The sequence below is a fragment of the Bombus pyrosoma genome, linkage group LG2 (assembly GCF_014825855.1).
Source record: "Bombus pyrosoma isolate SC7728 linkage group LG2, ASM1482585v1, whole genome shotgun sequence".
Lineage (NCBI taxonomy): Eukaryota > Metazoa > Arthropoda > Insecta > Hymenoptera > Apidae > Bombus > Bombus pyrosoma.
The window spans coordinates 11,589,150-11,609,227 of NC_057771.1; the positions used below are offsets into that span (position 1 = coordinate 11,589,150).

The 20,078-nt window shown below is 41.4% G+C and overlaps 1 protein-coding gene across 4 annotated transcripts in view; it reads left to right on the forward strand.

Annotated features, from left to right (window-relative positions):
- The window catches only part of LOC122577542 (tyrosine-protein phosphatase 99A-like), a 427,764-nt gene that overhangs the window by 397,513 nt on the left and 10,173 nt on the right, over window positions 1–20,078 (forward strand). For 3 of the 4 annotated variants that reach the window (XM_043748870.1, XM_043748879.1, XM_043748881.1), the window contains exons 5-9: window positions 3,846–4,042; window positions 4,142–4,256; window positions 17,531–17,731; window positions 18,588–18,868; window positions 19,466–19,722. In XM_043748870.1, the coding sequence (XP_043604805.1) occupies window positions 3,846–4,042; window positions 4,142–4,256; window positions 17,531–17,731; window positions 18,588–18,868; window positions 19,466–19,722 (1,051 nt within the window). The remainder of the gene's footprint in view (window positions 1–3,845; window positions 4,043–4,141; window positions 4,257–17,530; window positions 17,732–18,587; window positions 18,869–19,465; window positions 19,723–20,078) is intronic. The other variant, XM_043748873.1, reaches the window with a different exon arrangement.

Genomic DNA, 20,078 nt, shown 5'->3' on the forward strand with positions numbered 1-20,078 from the left:
TTTGTTAATTGACTACCGGCACAGGCACCACAGTGGCGGTTGAATAAAAATAAAACGTGGATCGTATAACAAAAGATAGTGGAGAGGTAGTAAACTCGAAAATATACAGTCACGATATATAAAGTAAATTACTGTTATTAAAAGTGGCTCTTTTCGTATTCGCGATAAATTTTTTTCAGAAATTACCTCTCGCGCGTTTACCGTCGCGATCGCAATTGAATTTTATTCGACTTCGAGAGATATTTAACACGCGAGCAGCGTTTAACGATGGGAGACGTCTGTCTCGTTGTTAATATATCTCTGGATCGTTGAAAATGTTAATTGTACGAGGAAAATAATAGAAACGAAGGGAAACTCGTTAAAAAATAACACCGCGAGTGAAAGTTGACGACTATGCAATTATTATTATTATAGACGGTGAAACGGAACATTGTCCAGAGACTTATGAATAATTACGCGAAAGAGGAACATCGAAATAAAAACAGATAGTAGCGAGGCTAACCGGAAAAATTACTGGGTCATTTCGTGGGGTTTGCGTGTAAATAGAAAGTAAGACGACCGCGCTTTAAAAGGTTCGCCCGGAATCCAAAGTTAAGTGCTGGAAATTAATCGAGAATTACTGAGCATTTGAACGCGAGGTTCCGCCGTTGAATGCTCCAGTAATTAATTCACCGGCGAAATGTAGACTATTCGTCGATTACCTCTATACGCTCGCAATTACCCATGATAAATATATTTTATTTTATCTTCAAATACTGTTTATTTTACTTCCTTATTATTACTAGAGTCGTTTAACGAAACCTCGTACCATTATGGAAATGATTAACAATTATTCCTCAACCTCCACCGTGTTTCCGATACGTCTAATTAATCTCCATGATAAATACATTCTATTTTATTCTCATCTATCTTTTCCTTTGTTACTTGAATTATTTAATATGATCTTGTGAAACGACTAACGATTAATTTTATCAATCATGCTTCTCATTCGTTCAGTTAATGCTGCTAACAAATATATTTTCTTATTATTTAAATCACTGAATAAAATTTGTAGATCATCACTGTAAGAACGATTAACAATTATCGCTCATTATCCATCATATTTTCGATTCAGCTAATTCTATAACAGACATATTTTATTTTATCTGTATCCCTCTTGCTTCTTATTATCCGAATCATTTAACACAATCTTCTACCGCTGTACGAGCAATTAGCAATCAAAGTGCTCAATGTCATCCATCAAATTTCCGACGCGTCCAGTTAATCTGACCCATAATATTCCACAATTTTCCCGACTGACACAAATTTCCCTGAATTCGCGAAACAATAAGCGGGTATCGTGATTCGTCCGTGCAATTTCTCCGTCAACCAGCCGACTAATCGTTGTCACCGGCAATTATTCACCAAAATGTCCGTTCGCAGTTTCGGTGGCGATGCAATAATTACCCGGCGACTTTCGTATACGCGCGTTCACCCGCACGCGGATCCTTCATTTCCCCGGTGGTTATCGTCGTTTCGCAGTGAGAACGCTTTTGCACGAGCATTAACGAGTCGTCGGAAGTTTGCACCGACTTTGTCGAACGATGCGTGACGCGCATTAAACATCTTGAAATTATTTCCATGACAATCTCTTGTTCTCCAAGAAGCAGAACGGAACTTGCACAACTTTTCATCCGTGAATATTGGCACGCGATAACGCGGAGTTTCACGAAAGACGTGGACTCGCGTCGAATGGGACCTTAGATAGGGTTAAGAGCCGCGTTTTCGTAAGTTAAGTTAAGGAGGTGTAAAACGGGCGACCCACAAGTTAAAAAAGTTTTCTTAATCAAGTTATTTAATTTACGTTCTCGCACTTTTTGGCAGAAGTTAGAGAAGTCAGAGTATAAAGGCAAAGGCACGGGGCGGATGTACTTCGTCGCTTCAAATTCTTAGGATAGTTACCGTACCTGCTTCAAAATTTGGAGGAAATTGAGCAATCGTTAAAAGATACGAAAGATCTTGAAGCTTGTTACATTAGACGGTACCGACAATGACAATGCATTGTTACAAAGCTATGATACGTATAAAATTTCTATGATGCGAATCATGATCATTCTAATCACTTTGATAGTTGCAGTGTTAATTTCATATTTTCTTCTACAAAGAGATTATACCAAAGAAGCGCATGCACAGTTCAGGATAAGGTTTTATTAAAAATAAAAGGTGTCTTAAGACTCTCGAGTAGAAGCGTGCATGTTCTCCGGAGAAATGTCTTAAGACTCTCGAGACTCTAGAAGCGTAGCTATTCTTTCGAGAAATTTGCTTGGAAGTTGCTCGTTAGTCATGTTAGTACGTGGAAGACATCCGTCAAGTCGATTCAGCCTTCGAATGCTATTGTACTTCGGTTTACCGCAAGTAACTGTTGGCTAGTATCTGCTTGCTTGTTAGGATGTATGTAAGTTGGTATTCGCGTGTGGCGTTGTACAGTGAAGTTGCGCCAGTGCCAAGAGGAAAGTAATAAAATAACATGTGCTTATGAAGTATCTCGAGAGTTGGAAGCGTACAAAGTATGACGAGGAAAATTTTAAGGAGGATATATTAAACTCGCAGTGCTGGATATACCGGCGGGAAGAGAGAGAAAAAGAAAATTGGTATGGCATGGAAATTCTATTCCATTTCATTCGTAGCTTCCGTAACGGCATCGATCGATAAATTCTTCAAGACACTTCTGACAAATAGAGGGGACGAGATGAAATAAGTCTGATCGTATCGTATTTCTTCGCCGTAATTACTATTATTTTCCAACGCAGCGATGGTACGTTTCGATCAGTCGGTAAAATTCGATTATGCGAAAAGTATTAAATTACGCGGGGCTCGAATTTTAAACGACTCGAAAGCTATCAATTGTTGAAAATATTACGGTGTAAAGGGTGTGGGGAATGCATGTACCTGGATCAGCAGCATGGGGGAGAACAGAATGGAATAATGGGTAATGCGATTAAACGTGCTTGTTCGAATTTTATTCCGCCACGACGACCAAGGGTGGAAAATAAATACGATCGTTTCGATATTTATTGCGAGTCGATCGTCAAACAATCATTGCAAATATGTTTTTATCAGATAGAAATGAAACTTCGATGGCACTCGTGTTGATCCGCCTATTTCGATGCTTACTGTTCCCCTATTATCCCTAGATAGTACATTCGAAACATCGGTTCTTTCTCATCGAGAATGTAATTTATACGATATGAAAACTTCAACCATATTTTGATATCAATCTTTAATCCCTGATATCAAGGCATATATATATATATTTTTTTTTTTTGGTCTGTAAATTTAGCAATAACAGTATATAGATAAATAAGTTGAATTATTGTAAAGCGCTTAAATGTGTAAATTGTAATGAGATCATCGTGGCATTTATAATGTATGCTAATTATTTATCGGAATTCAATAGGAAATTCGAAACAGAGTAGCGTATAATTTTTTTCATCCTTTGTTTCTTTTTTTCTGTTTTTTTTTTTTTTTTTTTTTTTTTTTTTTTTTTTTTTTTTTTTTTTTTTTTTTTTTTTTTTTTTTTTTTTTTTTTTTTTTTTTTTTTTTTTTTTTTTTTTTTTTTTTTTTTTTTTTTTTTTTTTTTTTTTTTTTTTGGAAGAAATAATTTTTGCTAATTCGGGAAACTGGCATATTCATGAAAATATGTATTAAATGAAAATCGTCGAGCGGCGGTAGACATTCTACCGTGGAAAATGATAGTTTTTATGATATCCGTAAAATATCGATACAATTTCGAAAGCATCCCGACAATATGTTGAAGTAAAAACGCGTTAACGCGTCTCTGATTTATTCATCTTTTTCTATTTCAGTGCCGACGGGAAAGCCTATAATTACCAGTGCTCACAACACGTCTGCCACGTCCATTTATTTAGCGTGGAAGGCGCCCAGTCCTGATACCATTCATGGAGAATTCCTTGGTTATCGAATCGGGTATAAACCTCGAGACAAACCTTACATGGAAGAAAAAGAAGTGTATATCCGTAATCCAGCCATTGACGTAAGTTACGTAAGAAATCGTTCGAATCTCCTTTATTATATTTGTCTTACTTAACGTTACGTCGTCATTCCTCATTTAATAAATTTCATATGTTTTGTTTCATTGTAGAATCACACAATTCGCAATCTTCAAACATACACCCAATATCTAGTGTCGTTGCAAGTATTCAACCCAGAAGGGCATGGCCCTGCGACCACCATCTCCGTAATGACTGACGAAGGAGGTAAGATCAAAAATTTGTTTATTATTACCTAGTCATTAGATATCTGATAAAAGCACATGAGATTTAACTACACAGTTGTCTCCGACATCCGTTTTCGTTTATAATTTGGCGCTTTAAAACTGCCGATAAAACAGAATATTCGCTGTTTCTTTATATCTTCGGTCGATAAATGCAATTTCGAAGATATCTACTTTAGCTAAATTTGAAAAGGAAGATTCCTGTAACAACGTTCTCCTACCGGCGATCGCATAAATGTTAAAGAGATCTAAAATACCTGATGTTGGAAAGGTAGTACAGTGAATTCTCAAGGTTTCAAACATTAATGGAGTAGGAGAAAATGAAATTAAATAAAATCTAGAACTTTCTTAATCAGAATTAAACGAGAATGCCGCTAAATTTGATTGGCGTTTCACTAGGTGCTATCAAGTTTTTGCTTTACAGCCGGGTGATAAGAATTTGATAAACCCTCGTTCGTGGTTTATAGACCTCGTACCAAAATCGTAACTTTTTTATCTTTACCACGTAAAAAAGATACACTTCGTAAAGTAATAAAAGCGTGTCCCATCACGCATCATTTTATGACATTCTATAGCCATTCGGTTGACGATAGAATAATTTAATTATGCACTCTAAACCAGTGCCTTTCTTTGAGCCTTCTCTATCTGTCGAGCGCAATGATTATGCGGGAGGCAGATAACGCTTGCTAACGTAACATTCAGAAGATAGCGTACAATCTTTCAGTAACTGACGCAGTTAATATTATTTGAATTCACCATACATCAGTCGCTTTTTCCCAGAGCGTATGCATGAATTCCACGTTTCGTAAAGTTTATGCAAATCATGGTTATTTCGGAGACGATCGTATCTTTATACGCCTTTCTTGATGGTCCATTCATTTCTAACTACGTCCCTGATTTCCGTACGGTCTTCAATTTTGTCCCTCTTTCTCGTGGCTGTCACCGTGGCTGAATTTTAGGTCTTGGAACTTGGAACACTTTACTATGTAGCGGTCTTTCTATGTACAATCGCCACTAGAGGAATCACGGCAGAATACCATTTGCAGAAGTTATTCCCTCCATTCCTCCCAACTATCCAATACCTATAATACGATCTTTGACCTGACTCCATTACCCCTGGTTAAAATACGATCAGCTATGTAGTGTTGCTGATGAATTCACCGACAAGTAAGTATGTTTCCTTTGCTCCGTTCCGTTCCCCTATTTCTCTATTGCCCTTCTAAATTCTCTCTCGCACACCTTTGGTATTATAATGCTTAGAGCACACAAATTCAACATAAGGAAATCTATAGCGTTATTGAAACAGACAAAAACATTTGGTTCTCCAATTGGAGATATCTTACCAGTTTCAGCTATTATCGCAGCCGCTCTGATATGTAATTACTCAACGGATTCATTATCAGGATCCCGATTACTTGGAACTTGGTTTTATTCTTTGCGATTTCCTTCAGCATACGTAGCTGACATTGAAAGAATACATCGAATGATTTTAAATGGCCATTTTACATTTTCTCTAATTGAATGTTGCAGCGAGGTCAGTTATTTATTAAAGAAAAGTATCTCGAAGCGAGGCGACATCTGTTCCAAAATCGATGTGACGATCGTAGCGCCGATGGTACTCTAATGATATCATCATGCATCGTCGCTACAGATTCTTATCGACTGGTGAAAGACGCCATCGTCGCATCACGACCGAATACTCGGCACTCGGATCACGTTTTTGACAATGACAGTTACAGGCCACGTGGTACGAAGATCGAACTTTACGTCCCTGAAAGCCCATTCGCCAGCAGATTTCCAGCTGCTCTTTACCACGTCCATGAGTAACCATCGCTCTGTGCCGTGGACGGTGCTTTGCTCTCTCTCAAGAGAGGGCACGGTCGAGATTTTCATGGTCGTCGGCACGGTTTTCAGTGACCTGTCGTCGCCGTTTCGTGATTCATACGGGCCTAATCCTCGTCAACGCCGATTCTCCTCCGCCGTTGCTTCAGGTTCGCCGATCGGTTTGTACGAATTTTCGCTTCTCTGAAAATCCATACACGTTGGTACAGAGCAGGGACCGTAATAAGAGAGGCAGTGCGCGGAGAATCGGTGGAGCAACGAGGATCGAAGAGACAGCGATGAGAAACAAGAACGGATAGCCCGTAAGCGAGAGAAAGAAAGTCTGTAACGTGGTGGGGAGCACAGGCAAAAAAATAAAGAGAAAGAGGGGAAGAGTTAGGGGTTGCGGGAGAAGAAGAGAGATGGTCGGAAACGTCGGTGGATAAACAGAGAGGGAAATGAACAAAGAAGAAGGAAGATAGAACGAGGGAAGAGGAAGAAAGAGATAGGCGAACCAAAGGGAGGGATTGCCACGCCGTTTCGGTCGTCGCCATTGGCGCGCCCCTTCGTTTCACGATCGATTTTCCACGATTTTTCACTTCAATATGCGCTACTTCCTCGAGAAGAGTATCGAAGTACGTGGTGAACGTGACACGTCAAAGTCGCCTCTTGTCTCGGCGTGAAGAAGACGCGATAAGCGGGAACAGCCGAAGGAAACGCGTTACAAACACGCTATATACACGTTCATATATATAAAACACTAATACTTGGTGCCTCCTTCTGGCATATGGCTGTGTAACGTGTTCTCCACATTCCCCTCTCTCGTTCGTTTTCCTTCCCTCTTGCCTCCTTTCTTTCTCTCACGCACATTTCCTGGCGCACGTGTATGCCGGCTTGTTAGAAACACTGTGCGCCTGTAGAGTGCGCGCGCGCGTGCTTCTCGTGCATTCTCCGTCTCGCTCCATCCCCTTTGTACGTACACGTTTCAACGTAGCGCGTTGTCAGTGCCCGTCGCCTGTATTCGTGAACGTGAGTTTCTCTCCCTCTTTCTGTACCTGTCTGTCTGTTTTCTTCCTGACTGGAAGCAAGTCGGAGAAGCGAGTGTAGAGAGCTGGAGTCACGGTTTACCGTACGCGCGAGAACGTTGTACGTTGGTGATCGCGGAGGCAAGTAGTGTGTGTGGCAACGTTCGTGTTCCTCGCTTGAGAGCAGTGCGTTTTGTCACTCTCGCAGCATCGCAACGGTGCTCCATTGCTAGTCCCGAGATGTCGATGGAACGTTATCTTGATTAGGTTCTCTCGCAGTTAGATCTGTCATATTGTGAAGTTACTCGTGGAGATTCTTCGTGCGGTACAGTTTGAAATGGCGTTTGATTCACCGCGCGAACGACGCCTCTTCAGTGCCAGTGACGCCTAGTGTGAGAAAGTTTTCAGTGATTTGCGCACACCACGTCGTGTAGTACCGGCCGTATCTTTTTTTTTTCTTTTTGTTTTTTTTTTTGTTTGTTTAAGTTAGATCGAGGATACTCGAAAGGCAGAGTATCGTATGGTAATGATCGGCCTAGTAAGTGATCCGGGTTGAGAGTTCGACATGGGCGGAATCGTGGCTCGAGGTTGAAGGGTCGATATAGCGTGAAGGGTTCTTCGCACAGTGCCAAAATGACGCTGGATCGGTTGCATTCAATTGGCCGTGCGAATACTTCCTATAAGGATTTCGATACTCATCGAATATTCCCATCGGTGTAGTTCTCTCGAATCGACGTTACCCTTCGTACAGCGTCCTGACAATTCGTAATGCAATCCATGTTGTTTCCGTTAAGTACATTGACAGCGCATCTTATAGAAATATTACTATCGTTACTACAGAAATATTATTGTCCGACGTACATGCATTTATAATATGCGCTCCAATTTTTGTTTTCGTTAGACATTGACTTATCGCGGTTATATGAATAAGAAATAACCGTCGGTCTACGTAGCGTTACACGAAATACATGTCAATGTCATCCGCTTTGATAATTTATTCTATCTGTGTATCCGCGAATATAGCATATCGCTACGTAGTCCACTTTAATCGACCTTCGCCAGTGTGTAATTGAGTGTAACCTCGTCGACGGTTTTCTCTCGGGGAATGTTGGAATAAGGGTCGTCGGTGCAGTGTCAGGTATGATGAGTACCATCGACGACAAAAGGCAACACCCTTCGCCCTCGAATCTGTCTGGCTGAAAAGCGACGTCTCGTACCAAACGAATCGATTCGTTTTCTGGTGGTCGATCGGCGCGATCCCACGCGACACGCGGTACGGCCAACCTATGCAAATAGCACATACATCGTTGTATAATATCAGTCGGTTTGTGGTGGCCCGAGTTTGCACGTTTTCCGGCGTCTTATCGCGGAATTGGATATTTCTTGTCGCAAAGGATATTGGAATCGGAAATAACAGGCATCTCTCTCTCTCTCTCTCTCTCTCTCTCTCTCTCTCTCTCTCTCTCAATCTCCGTTGGTCTAACGTCTTTCTTGCGAAACGGAAGTAGATAGGAAATCGTTGATAGTTTGCCGATCGTCGCGCACGAAATATCTATGATGTTCTTTCAAGTCGGTTATACACGAAGTGTGTCAGAATGTATAGAAGTTGCTTAGATGAATAGGCACCAAAGCAATTGACAATGTTTTTAACGAGTATACACGTTATTACACTTTCGAACCACCGTTATAAATCACGTGCAATTTACATAGAGGAGTATGATAGTTATCTTAAGTAGGTATACCAAAAATGGCAGAATATATCGCGCCATATAATGCCATGTAATTTAACCACATTTCTTTTTATTATCTGAATGCCCCGAGTTTACCCTTGAACCGGTGCCCACACATTATGATACACCCTATGTAAGTACACTCGTCGAGGCTTCGCAGGCCAATGAGTCATCCTTTATTGCGGAACATGAATTTTCAACCGAGATCAACGGAAATGTTTTTCCGCGTTTATATCCTCGTTGTCCGAGCACGTCGGAGCTGGTCTCAATTTTCTTTCCGTCTAGCTTTCCGCACAACTGGGATAGACGTAGGACGTGAAGTTTCTCCGTGACGTATAAATGTCAAGGCTCGTGGTGCTTGTGCACGCGTACAGCGCCGCTGCGGCCGCTTCTCGGCTAACTTGCGGTTAATATCGCAATCGTTGAGTCATAATTGCGAGTCGTCCATTTGCTCGTGCTTCGTCTCCTAAATCGAACGTGAACAATTCCTCTTTGTTTCAAGAGCTTGCCATTATTCTCAACACCAGGGAAATTTTTTTACGATCGGTCTCGTTTGAATCGCGCGATCTTTGCGCACGGAACTACTGCGAGATTTTCCCTGCACGTTATACTCCCATCGCGGCGCAAAATGGAATCGTGTCGATGGATAAAAAGATAGAAACACGCGTAATTCTTGGAGAGATCGTTACGCGCGTATAGCTTTCGGCAACTGTTTTTGTTAGAAGCGTGAGACACACGTTGCTGGATCCTCGACACGCCGCCGAGGCGTTTGGCCGCGTGTCCCCTCGATCTTGACGTACTAAAAATATAAGGGGAAGCCGTTTTAAAACGTTCCAGAGGGGCCGTGTAATTATTGCTGCGCGACCGGCGAATAGCAAAGTTGATGCGCTCGTTGCTGCCGCCGGCGTCTCCGCTGTTGCTACCGGCGCTGTCGCTGCCTCTCGGTGTGCAGCTCGACGAGAAACAATCGAGGTCATAATTCCGACTAATTGAGGCACTCGACCACACAATTAGGACAACGCGCGAGTTGGGAAGCGGCGATGATCGAATTTATTTTTTTCCACCAGAGCCCCCTTTTTATCTCGCAATTCCCACGTGTGTTTCTCGCGCTCGTGAAACAAAGCGTGAAAAAGAAAGAAAGAGTAAGAGAACAAGTCCGATGGGAGAGAAACCAAATTAGGATAACAAGTTCGATCTCGAGCCACGTTAATATTCCGGTCACGTTGCACGGACGTGTACGCGACGCGCGGAGGTATATCGGGTCGCCAGGATGCAGCACGAACGAAATCATCGCTTCGTTAGCTTCGATCCTTGCTGTCCGATACGCCTCGACAATTTCCTATTCCTTCAGGCGACCGAGGGACACGCCAATCAATCGATCCGTTCGATCGTTCTCCTCTTGCACCTTGTGTACGCCCTCGCGCCCGTTACGGGGTAAAATCGTATTTGGAAAATATGATCGTTCACCAGTGAGCACCCTCTTACGTTCGAACGATTCGAACGACCGAACGATCCGGATCGAACTGGCTCGATCGTGATCGTGAACTCGGACAATCGTGGGGTGCGATGAGACGACGTAAACTGTGCTTCTACCCCGTGGACAACGGGCCCACGTTTTAAACGGACTGCTGCAAACACAGCCGAAAAACAGCGATGAACTTTCGCGGAGACACGATTCGTACGGCGGACCGTCTTGTCGCGTATTGTTCCTGTGGTTGGTGTGCGTATCCGCTCAGTGTGCCGTCCCAAGGGTGAGACAAGCGCGATGAGAACGCCGGTAAGAGTAACGAGGATGGACGAATTCGTGAAATAGCCCGGTGGAGAGCGAACGAGCCACGCCGTGTACCGTGCCGTGCCGTGCCGCACACCACGCCACGCCACGCCGCGCTTCACAGCTGCAGCTGCAAAACGAAAATGTCGTGGGCCAGGATAGTCAGTGCCGCTCAACTTGCGGCCGCAGTGGCTATCATCCTCCGGATATTGTTCGCATCCGCGGATCCGATCGCATACACGGACGATCAAACATACGAGCAGACCACCTACACGGCCCCAGTCTCCTCCACCGAGAATGACAGCGACGTTTATCGAGGTAAATGTAATCACAAGATTGACCACCATGATGTTTTTGAGTAGGTGGCGGTTGTGGTCGGAAGATGAACAAAAAATTTGACTTTCCTCCTCCTTTTTTACGTTTTTTCTTTTTTTCTCTCCGATGATATTCCAAGGAGATGGATAGAAAAGAGAGGATAATCATTTACATTTCAGTGTAAAAATAGAAGAATTAATTACGCCAAGTTGAGCGTGTTTGTGCCAAGCAGATTGTCGTCGAGTTGGAAGTATCGGGAAAAGAAGCAAAAGACATTGGGAATTTATTCAATTAATCACCGGCGTAGCTGATCCTGAAGCGATTCATTGCCGATGATAAATAAACTGCGACAAAGCTATATCATCATAAATACAATCTTCGTACAGGATGCTTCATTATGGGTAGTCTTTCGATGAACAATTTTCCATTCGCCAATATGTCGTGACCTCTGACATATTCTGGAATAGTCTGAAACATGTGGATACGATTAATGTCACACAATTTGTCGATGATATCCCGTAGTATTATGAATAAAAAAAAAAAGACATTGCTTACTAACGTAACATGCGTCAGGAAGACGTACTCTTCCCTTCATCTTTTTCCAATTTTTCAAAATGGGAAAACTCGCGATCTATACAAAATTAAATGTTCAACAGGTACCTAGCGTTTATCTTACGATATATGTTCTACAATATCGCGAAAGAAATACTGATTTACAAACATAACACGTAGCAACGGAAAATTATCCGTAAATCGTTTCTTGCTTCCTTATTCTTAACTTTTCGAATTAAAAAATCTCGCCATTAAATTCTTAAGAAATACTCCGCAGGATCGCAGGTCGATAATCGACACGCAGCGTTCTCCGCGAAAAAGATTTTCCCGTCGCGTGCACTAGAGTGACGTTCGCGCGCCGCTTGTTTCCTTTTCCATCTCGATTCCGGGGAACAAGGTGCAGCGCGCGTGTATTACATTTCTCTCGCGGAATCCACTTCTGCTTGTCTAACTAGCGCAGCGTAGCGTAGGAACGCGTTGTCTCCCTCTTGATCCCGTCTCCTTCTTCCCTATCTGACTTGGTCTGTTTCTCATGAAACGCACCTTGCCGTCGCGCGACGTTACGTAAGCGGTTTAGCGCGGATTTGCGGGCACGTACGTTGTCATAAAGGCATGAAAACAGTGCGTTGCGTTTCCTCTGGCGTGCGATCAGGTTCCGAAGCGTAGCCACGAAACTAGTTCTGGCCGCTGGAAGGAAACACAGCCGCCAAGAAATCGTCGTCACTCGATCCTGTGCACACCCTCCGCCAGGAAGCGAGTAGCATTTCCTTCCGACGAATAGTCGACCAGATCTCTGCGCCTTCCTTTTCGACACGACCTTTTTTCGCGCTGTAGTTTCGGTCCAGTTTCGCAACCGCCATTCACGGATCGTCATTCGGGAGGACGCGTGATTCGCCTGTAAGATACAGATTTCTTTTCTCTGTATCGTTGCAACAACCACGCTCCGGTTGACCTCATAGCATCGAACAGGTATAGAAATATGGAAATTCGGCCCTGTCGAGCGTAGATATTCTATTTCGTTCTTTTTTTTTTCTCTCTTTTCCAGTTCGTTTTTTGGAAGTCGGAGCACGTTAAAAAAACACGAGGCATTCAGTCGGTCTATTTTTGCGCGAGAGACAAGAGGACTTCAAGGCCGCACACTCTAATTTACATGGTCGAAAATGTTTAGACATGTTTGCGCGCATTTGCTAATGCCCATCGCGGAGGACGCGTATCTCGAATTAATGGCATCTTAATGGCCTTTCGCCCTCCGAGACTCACCTTGCTCCGACACGGTCGAGGGACGTCGTAATGTTCGATGCTTTGTAGTCGATGGCGTGAGCTGAAATATGTAACGCTTTTGGAGTTGCTGCTTTGGAATAAAAGAAACCGTGATGCAATTCTATTCGACGGTGCATTTTGCTTCGAGTGAATCATGGTCATAAACTGTTTACTACACAAGGTTATTTAAAGTGGTACAAGTCTATACTTTTATCAATCATTAATATAAGGAACGATTGAACAGTACATTGAATAAATAAATCACCTCCTCGGAATACGAGAAATCGCGATGTAATACCGCATTATTAAAATAAAATACACTTTATGTCAGACGAATTATAAACTGCGTCTAAAAATGTTTAAAGAACTAGAAATCTTATACTTCATTCGTTGATCGTTAATCTAAGTAAAAACTTGACATTACCATCGAATAAATGAATCGTTTCTTTGGAATAAAAGAACACGTGATGCAATTCTATTCTTACTCTATATGTCGAGTGAATCACGGACATAAACAGTTTATTGCACAAAGTTATTTAAATTGCTACAAATTTATATTTTTGTTTATTGTTAATGTAGGGAAGAGCATCGAATAAACGCCAATTTGTTGACATCGAATAACGCAAGCTTTCAATGTAGTTACGCAGAGTTACATAACGAAAAATCCGGTACTTCCGTTGTGCTCAATCATTCAAAAAATAACTCGACGCTGCATCGAATAAATATCAATTTACAAAAATCATAAAATATCGAGCATGGAACTGGGATTTTCATATTTTACGGCAGTTGAATGTCAGGCTAGCTTAAATTCCTAGTATATTTCGAGAGGAATGTTCAGCTTTGAGGAGTGCCGTGAGTCACCCGGCGTGAAACGCGTTAAGACGGCAAGCGATTTTGCCGTGGCACTGGTTCGAGGACGAAATCGCAACGGTGCAGGCTTGAGTAACGCAGCCCATCGAAAAGGTAGCGTTGCATACGTTTCAAGTTCATAAACTTGCCGCCTAGGGAACGAGAAAGCAGGTAACACGAAACAGGTAGTCGACGATCCTTGCTTTTCTTATCAACCGTTCCTTTCACTGGAGCACCGTTACTCATTGCTAACCGATCCTAATACAGCTACTTTCGCCTGTGCCTCTCTTACGCAGCACGAAACCACTCAGATATATCTTTGCGTCGATTCTTTCGGCAATGGGGAAGTGGATACATCTCTTATTTCAAGTTATTCTTGTAAATTATAGAAAATTGATGAAAAATGAGAAAATTTGTTAAGCCGAAGAGCTGAGAAATCTTCTGATTTACAGTTATAGCGTGGTTATTATGAATTTGTGGATTTGTTGTTTATGGACGTTTATGGATGTTTATGGATGTTTACAGATTTATGGAAAATATAAACGCATAGAATGCACATAATTGTGTAAAAACATATAAATTATTCAAAGCATAGTATTATATCATATATTGTTATATGTTGCACTAGGCATTCAAGTATGTATTAACATTCTTTGGAATATTTACTATGAAGGAAACGAGAACGGTAACAGTGGTACGCAAAAGTTTCCGGTTAGATATATTTTTACTTTATATTCTAACAGCCATGATTTTTAAAGATTTTTTACTAATATTATATGAATATATAACATTGTTAATTATTTTTTAGTTCAAAAAATATGAATTTGCATAAACGTTCGTCATTTGAATACAACATACATTTTCATATCAATCTCGATTTTATTTTTCCCTTTGCCGCGTCATTTTCTCTGCCTAAAGATCACTCGAAGTGAATCGTTCATCGAATTGTTATCAAAGAAACACCCAGCAAACGCGTCTGTTATATAAGAATTTTCTCGCTGTACATTTCCTGACAGTAATTCAACCGGTCAGCTGCATTCGACCACGAAAGAAAGTTGCTCCTAAACTCTACCTACGTAAGAAAACAGGATCAAGAAAATGTATGAAGTCATCCGTAACTTTAACTCCTAATTTAAGACTTTACACTTCAACGTTTTCCCCCAGGTGCGGTAAAACAGAAGTTTCTAGACAGCAAGGAAACGACGGAGAAAACGTTTTCCCGTGATCGCGTGCAACGTGGAAAAATGATGGGCCAAGAGACGCGAGTTCTCGGCGCGCGAGGATCCAACCGATCGATTCTCACCTTTCTCCTCGCGAGTTTTTCTCGGCCTGCAGAAGCGCGAACCGCGGGCTCGACCTTGTCTATTCACCATACACGATCACGTTCATTTTTCAGGAGTCGGGTATCGTGATACAACACTATTCGGTTGCGAATTCTAAAGGTCTTCGCAGCCGATTGTCGAGCACGTCGCCGTCCTTCCCTCTTCGCGTGAACGAGACGTGAATACGGATTACAAGGGAGTCCGTTCTCTTGCTCGAGCTTGGTTTTTCAACGACGAAGAAAAGCCCCGCTCGAGGGTGGAGATTCAAGTAAAACGAGACGCGTCGCGAAACGCTTTTGCGACGAAACGTCGCGGAAAAATTATCGACTGCGTGGAAATGCGCGAATTTGCCGAGGGGTGAGTGTGAAATGCAACGGCTCGGCTGAATATGCTTTCGACATTCTTTCAAACTATGGACGATCGTGTTGGGAAAGTGAAAATTACACGTTCGTGCCTGGAACTTCAGCTTCCTTGTTAGGTTATTAGGTGAAACTGAAGTCTATCTTGTTGTCCTTAAGTAAACGTCCATCAACGGAGTTTACTTAACAGAGCACATCAATACTTCTGTCCACTATATAGCTTTTCTCCGTTGACAACGATTCATTTTCATGTCCAGTAGGGCGTTTAAGGCACGAGTTTAGTGTCGTTTTCAGATTGATTCGTCCGATACGGTTTCTCAACAGTATCTCGTTATTTCGTTGAAGACTCAGTAGCGAAACAAAGTGCGAAAGTGTCGTATATGCAACGTTATTAACCCTACTGTTCTTTCCGTTTCTTCGTCTTCGTCTTCTTCTTCTTCTTCTTCTGGAATATTTTAATCAAAAAATTCGTAGAATACTAAACGTAGTAAAATTATATGGAATATTAAAGCCAAATATTTAATAATCGATATAGACCTGAGAAGAACAGTACGATTAAAAAACCTGAACTATGCTATTGTTTCGTCAAAGTACAATATAATACAAAGTGTATTAAAATAATAAATACATTATGAAAACCCACTGCACGAATGGAAGGCACGAAGAAAATCTGTAATTTGAACAAGAATAGCTAAAGTACGAGCACCTGAATTTCCTCAAACTTCATAAAATTGTGTGGATCTAAGCGATAAATTTTAACAAAAGCAAATGTTCTGCAAATTCTTGCAACTCTTTTCCACGATCATAACACGAATCTAATAGAATTGGTCAACGTGAATTGGCTAAGAAGAAATTACAGATGTAATGTTACGTTATCGCGCCGTTTGTCTTTAATGGGTTAAAGAAACTTTCTTGCAACATTTTCACGCGGATAATCCTCTTACTCTTCGGTGTTGCGATATTGGTGGCTTCAATCATCCGTTGAAATCGCGACACCGCACCGTGCCGCTCGAATACACGGATGGCGCCTAACGTTCACGCGTCTAACCGTTGATGCGTAGAATTATTGCGCTTCAGAGAAGCACTGGAGAGTGTAGGTGTCATTATCGAATTCCGTTCGGTGCCCGCAGGATATCGGTTTCTCCCGAGTATCGTTTGAAATTGAATGTACAATCGAATGGCTTTGCATTGAAGAAACATATCAATGGACAAATACTTTTATTCTTATGTTTATTTCATCTACGATATCTACGATTGCAATTTCTTTTGTATGGCGATGGAAATTCGTGTGCGACCTTTCGTTCTGTCCACCCTCTTGTTAAAACTTGGCGAAATTCAATCGCCAAGCCATACAAGCGATGGATCGTTTCATATGTACATATTCCGTTTCGTCTCCCTCGATACGAGTACCAGATGTTTCGACGAGATAGGGGATCGAAAACATGAAAGCGACGCGATAAAATTTGACCCAGTTGAATTGTTTCAACGCTACTAGTTATTCCAGGTGTTTTCGAGAAATAGTAAAGAAGAAGAAGAAAGCAAAGCAGGTAGCTTCGATCTTAGGTAGCAGCTGCGGTCGTCCTGTACGAAACGTGAATAGTGTCTATAGAGTTACTCGTCGCGGCGCGAGGGGTCTGAGAAGACACTCGAGGCGAAATTAATTATTCAGACTTTGGCCGTCGCAAGCTTGCTCTCGTCTTTGTACGCTGAAAATTGGAAAGCCACCTCGGAAGATGATGAGCGGCCTGACGATAAGGAAGGAAAAACTGACACGCCGACGAGTGCATCGACCGAAAAATAGTTTACGGAGCCGAGCGTTTTCGAGGGGTGCTTCAACTCGAGTATGACAAAATCGTTTCCGATGATCGCGTGCCAACGGCTTCCTTCATACTTGCCGCACGAAATGTGAAAATCATTCGAAATAACGACACCGTTCGTTCGTTCGTTCGGTTTGAGTATAATTAACGTCATAGCGCGTTAAAGATTTTATTGCATTTTTTAAACTTATAATTGATGTATAATTGTAAGCGAAATAACTTCGTAATAACGAAGTGTATGAAACCTTAGTAAATTTTATTTTCTTGATAATTTGGAAAATATCACGAAGCGTTATGCTACCAATATATCAATTTGTAAATTCATCGATCGTGTATAATAGTAATGTATAACTCACAATATTTCCTTTTGTAAATTTCCGAACATTTTTGCTTATATAATTTATTTAGGTTTGTAATTTTCATTTTCGTGTTCCAGTGCCAACGAAACCATTGAATCTGTCGTCCCACGGCATCACATCCACCACCATTGAACTGTCATGGGCCGAACCAGACTACGCCAATGGGATCATTTCCGGTTATCGCATTTACTACATGCATTCCAATTACACCGACGTCCAAATGTACAGAACCGACGAGTATGATGGACCAGTCATTGAATTCGTTTTGAAAGAATTAGGTGAGTTAGTTATATTAAAAACGGAGCGGTTCAAAAATATTTTTATCGGTAGTTTCTTCTTATTCGCGTTGAAGGCGAGGCTCGTAATAAGCAAAGAGTACTAATATACAATTATCTGTTTCGAGAATCGTTATTCGTGTAAAGAAACAAGAGACATCAGTGTGCGTAGCTTAACGATAAGCTGGAACTCTTATCATCGCGATGCGTTACATGCTCATCCTCGATAACTGCAGGTGAACGCATTGTTAGATAACACAAATTTGATCTTATTCATATGGTAAATTCTATGTTAGGTACGATACATTTATTTTACAAATTGCTTTGAAATAGAAAGTTATTCCACGAACATTTCACTGTTTCGATAGATACTCAATGGTATATAAAATATATGTGCACATATCGATAAAATATATTAGGAAATATTTATATACATATTACAAAATATTATACATTATCAAATTATATACTATAGATTATTGTATATATTAAATAATATTTTCTAAATCGGGATTATAAAGTAATTGATGTTGGCTGAAACTATCTCCTGTATATATGCCACAAACACACTTTATTACGTTTTATTATAATATCAATTAATAACCCCAACTAAAAATTTATATTTCAATATTATTTAAGTATTATTCTTCTGTTATTAAATTTAATATTTTATTTATTATATTTATAATTTTATTAATTTTATATCATTCTCATACTGCAATATTTTATTATCAGATGGTATTTTAATAAAAAAATTCGTTCCTTCTGATTTATCTAAAGAACTCCTCTCCATTTGATCACTGGACCAAGTGATTATACGATACTATACTACCTCAACTGATCAGTGAATTCCTTTCAGAACCGTACACGGAATACAAGATATGGGTAAAGGCTTACACGTGGAAGAACGAGGGCGAGCCCTCAGACCATATCATTCGTCGAACAGATATTTCAGGACCCAGCGCGCCGTTGATCTTGAACGTTACTTGCCCGACCCACGATTCTGTCTACATCCAATGGGCCAGGCCGAATCTCTTTTGGGGTTCTATCGATTACTATTTCATCAATTATCGAATCGAGAACGACAATCGTTACGAGGAGATCGAAATGATGACGGAGAAGAATCATCTTGAGAGCGCGGTACGTTTCAGTTTGCTATAATTTTCACTTCGGCTCCACGAGCCGCGACAGTTCTTCCACTTTCTTCGTTCTTCGTGTTTTCACTGCGAATAGCTGGTTTATTTCACGCGATGCTCTACCATGAAGAAAAAGAGACAGCCACCGAGAATTACTGGACTGGAACTCCGTTAACTGGAACCTTTCGTTTTCCCTATTCATCGATTATTTCTCTCAACTCTAGATAAACAATTTTCCCTCTTATCTGGTTTGATAAACAATTTCTTTGACAGTAGCAAACGTAGAAAACTAGTTTGTGAGAAATAGCAGTAGATTGACTTGCACTATTATAATTGTTTCTTAAATGTGGGTTGTTTTGAGCTGATACGCTCAGCTGACACGAGAACATCCTTGAACGATTAAAGCGTTTTGTCGGTTATCGACTGCAGACGTGCCGGAAATGCACGGGACGGACGAACTTCCTTATCACGTTGAATTCCAAATTGAAATTACGCGATGACTCACACGACTCGCTTATAGAGAACCCCAGTACATAGCGAGGACCGTAGAAACGTTGTGTACGCACCCGAATAACTTCGATAAACGCTTTTTTATCCACAGATGATCATACCAAACCTGACGATGAACAGCGTGTATGAGATCGTGGTGCGTGGAGGCACGCGAAGCGCTATCGACAATCGGTTGATTATACGCGGAGAAGGTTCTGCTCCACAGAAGGTGCGCGGCATTCGCGATTGCAACAGAGCACCGCCGTTATTGCCACACAGTACCATATGGTTCAGCAGCGGAGTGATTGCCGGGGTGATCTGCGCTTGTCTGGCGGTGATGTTGATGATCACGTCCTTCGTCCTATGGAAGTGAGGATCAATCGTTTGTCCTCTTTCATTTTAGACGTCTATATCTTTCTTGCATGACGCCGTTCTCTTATTAAACATTTTTACTTTCTTCTTACTTTTCCCTTCTTTCCTCCCTTTTTTTTTCTAATTCAGATATTTTTAACAACGGGAACATGATTATTCAGGTATCGGCGAAAGAGCAAGAATTTATTAAGTCGTGGTGTTCGTTCTTCGTAAACCCCGATAGTCACGAGATTACTGCCCACAGTCTTCTTCACTCATTCAACTTTGCAAATGCAATACCTCGCCCTCATCATGCGATAATAGGCATTCGGTCGTCTTCGTGCAATTACAAACGATCTACGATGTAGTCATAC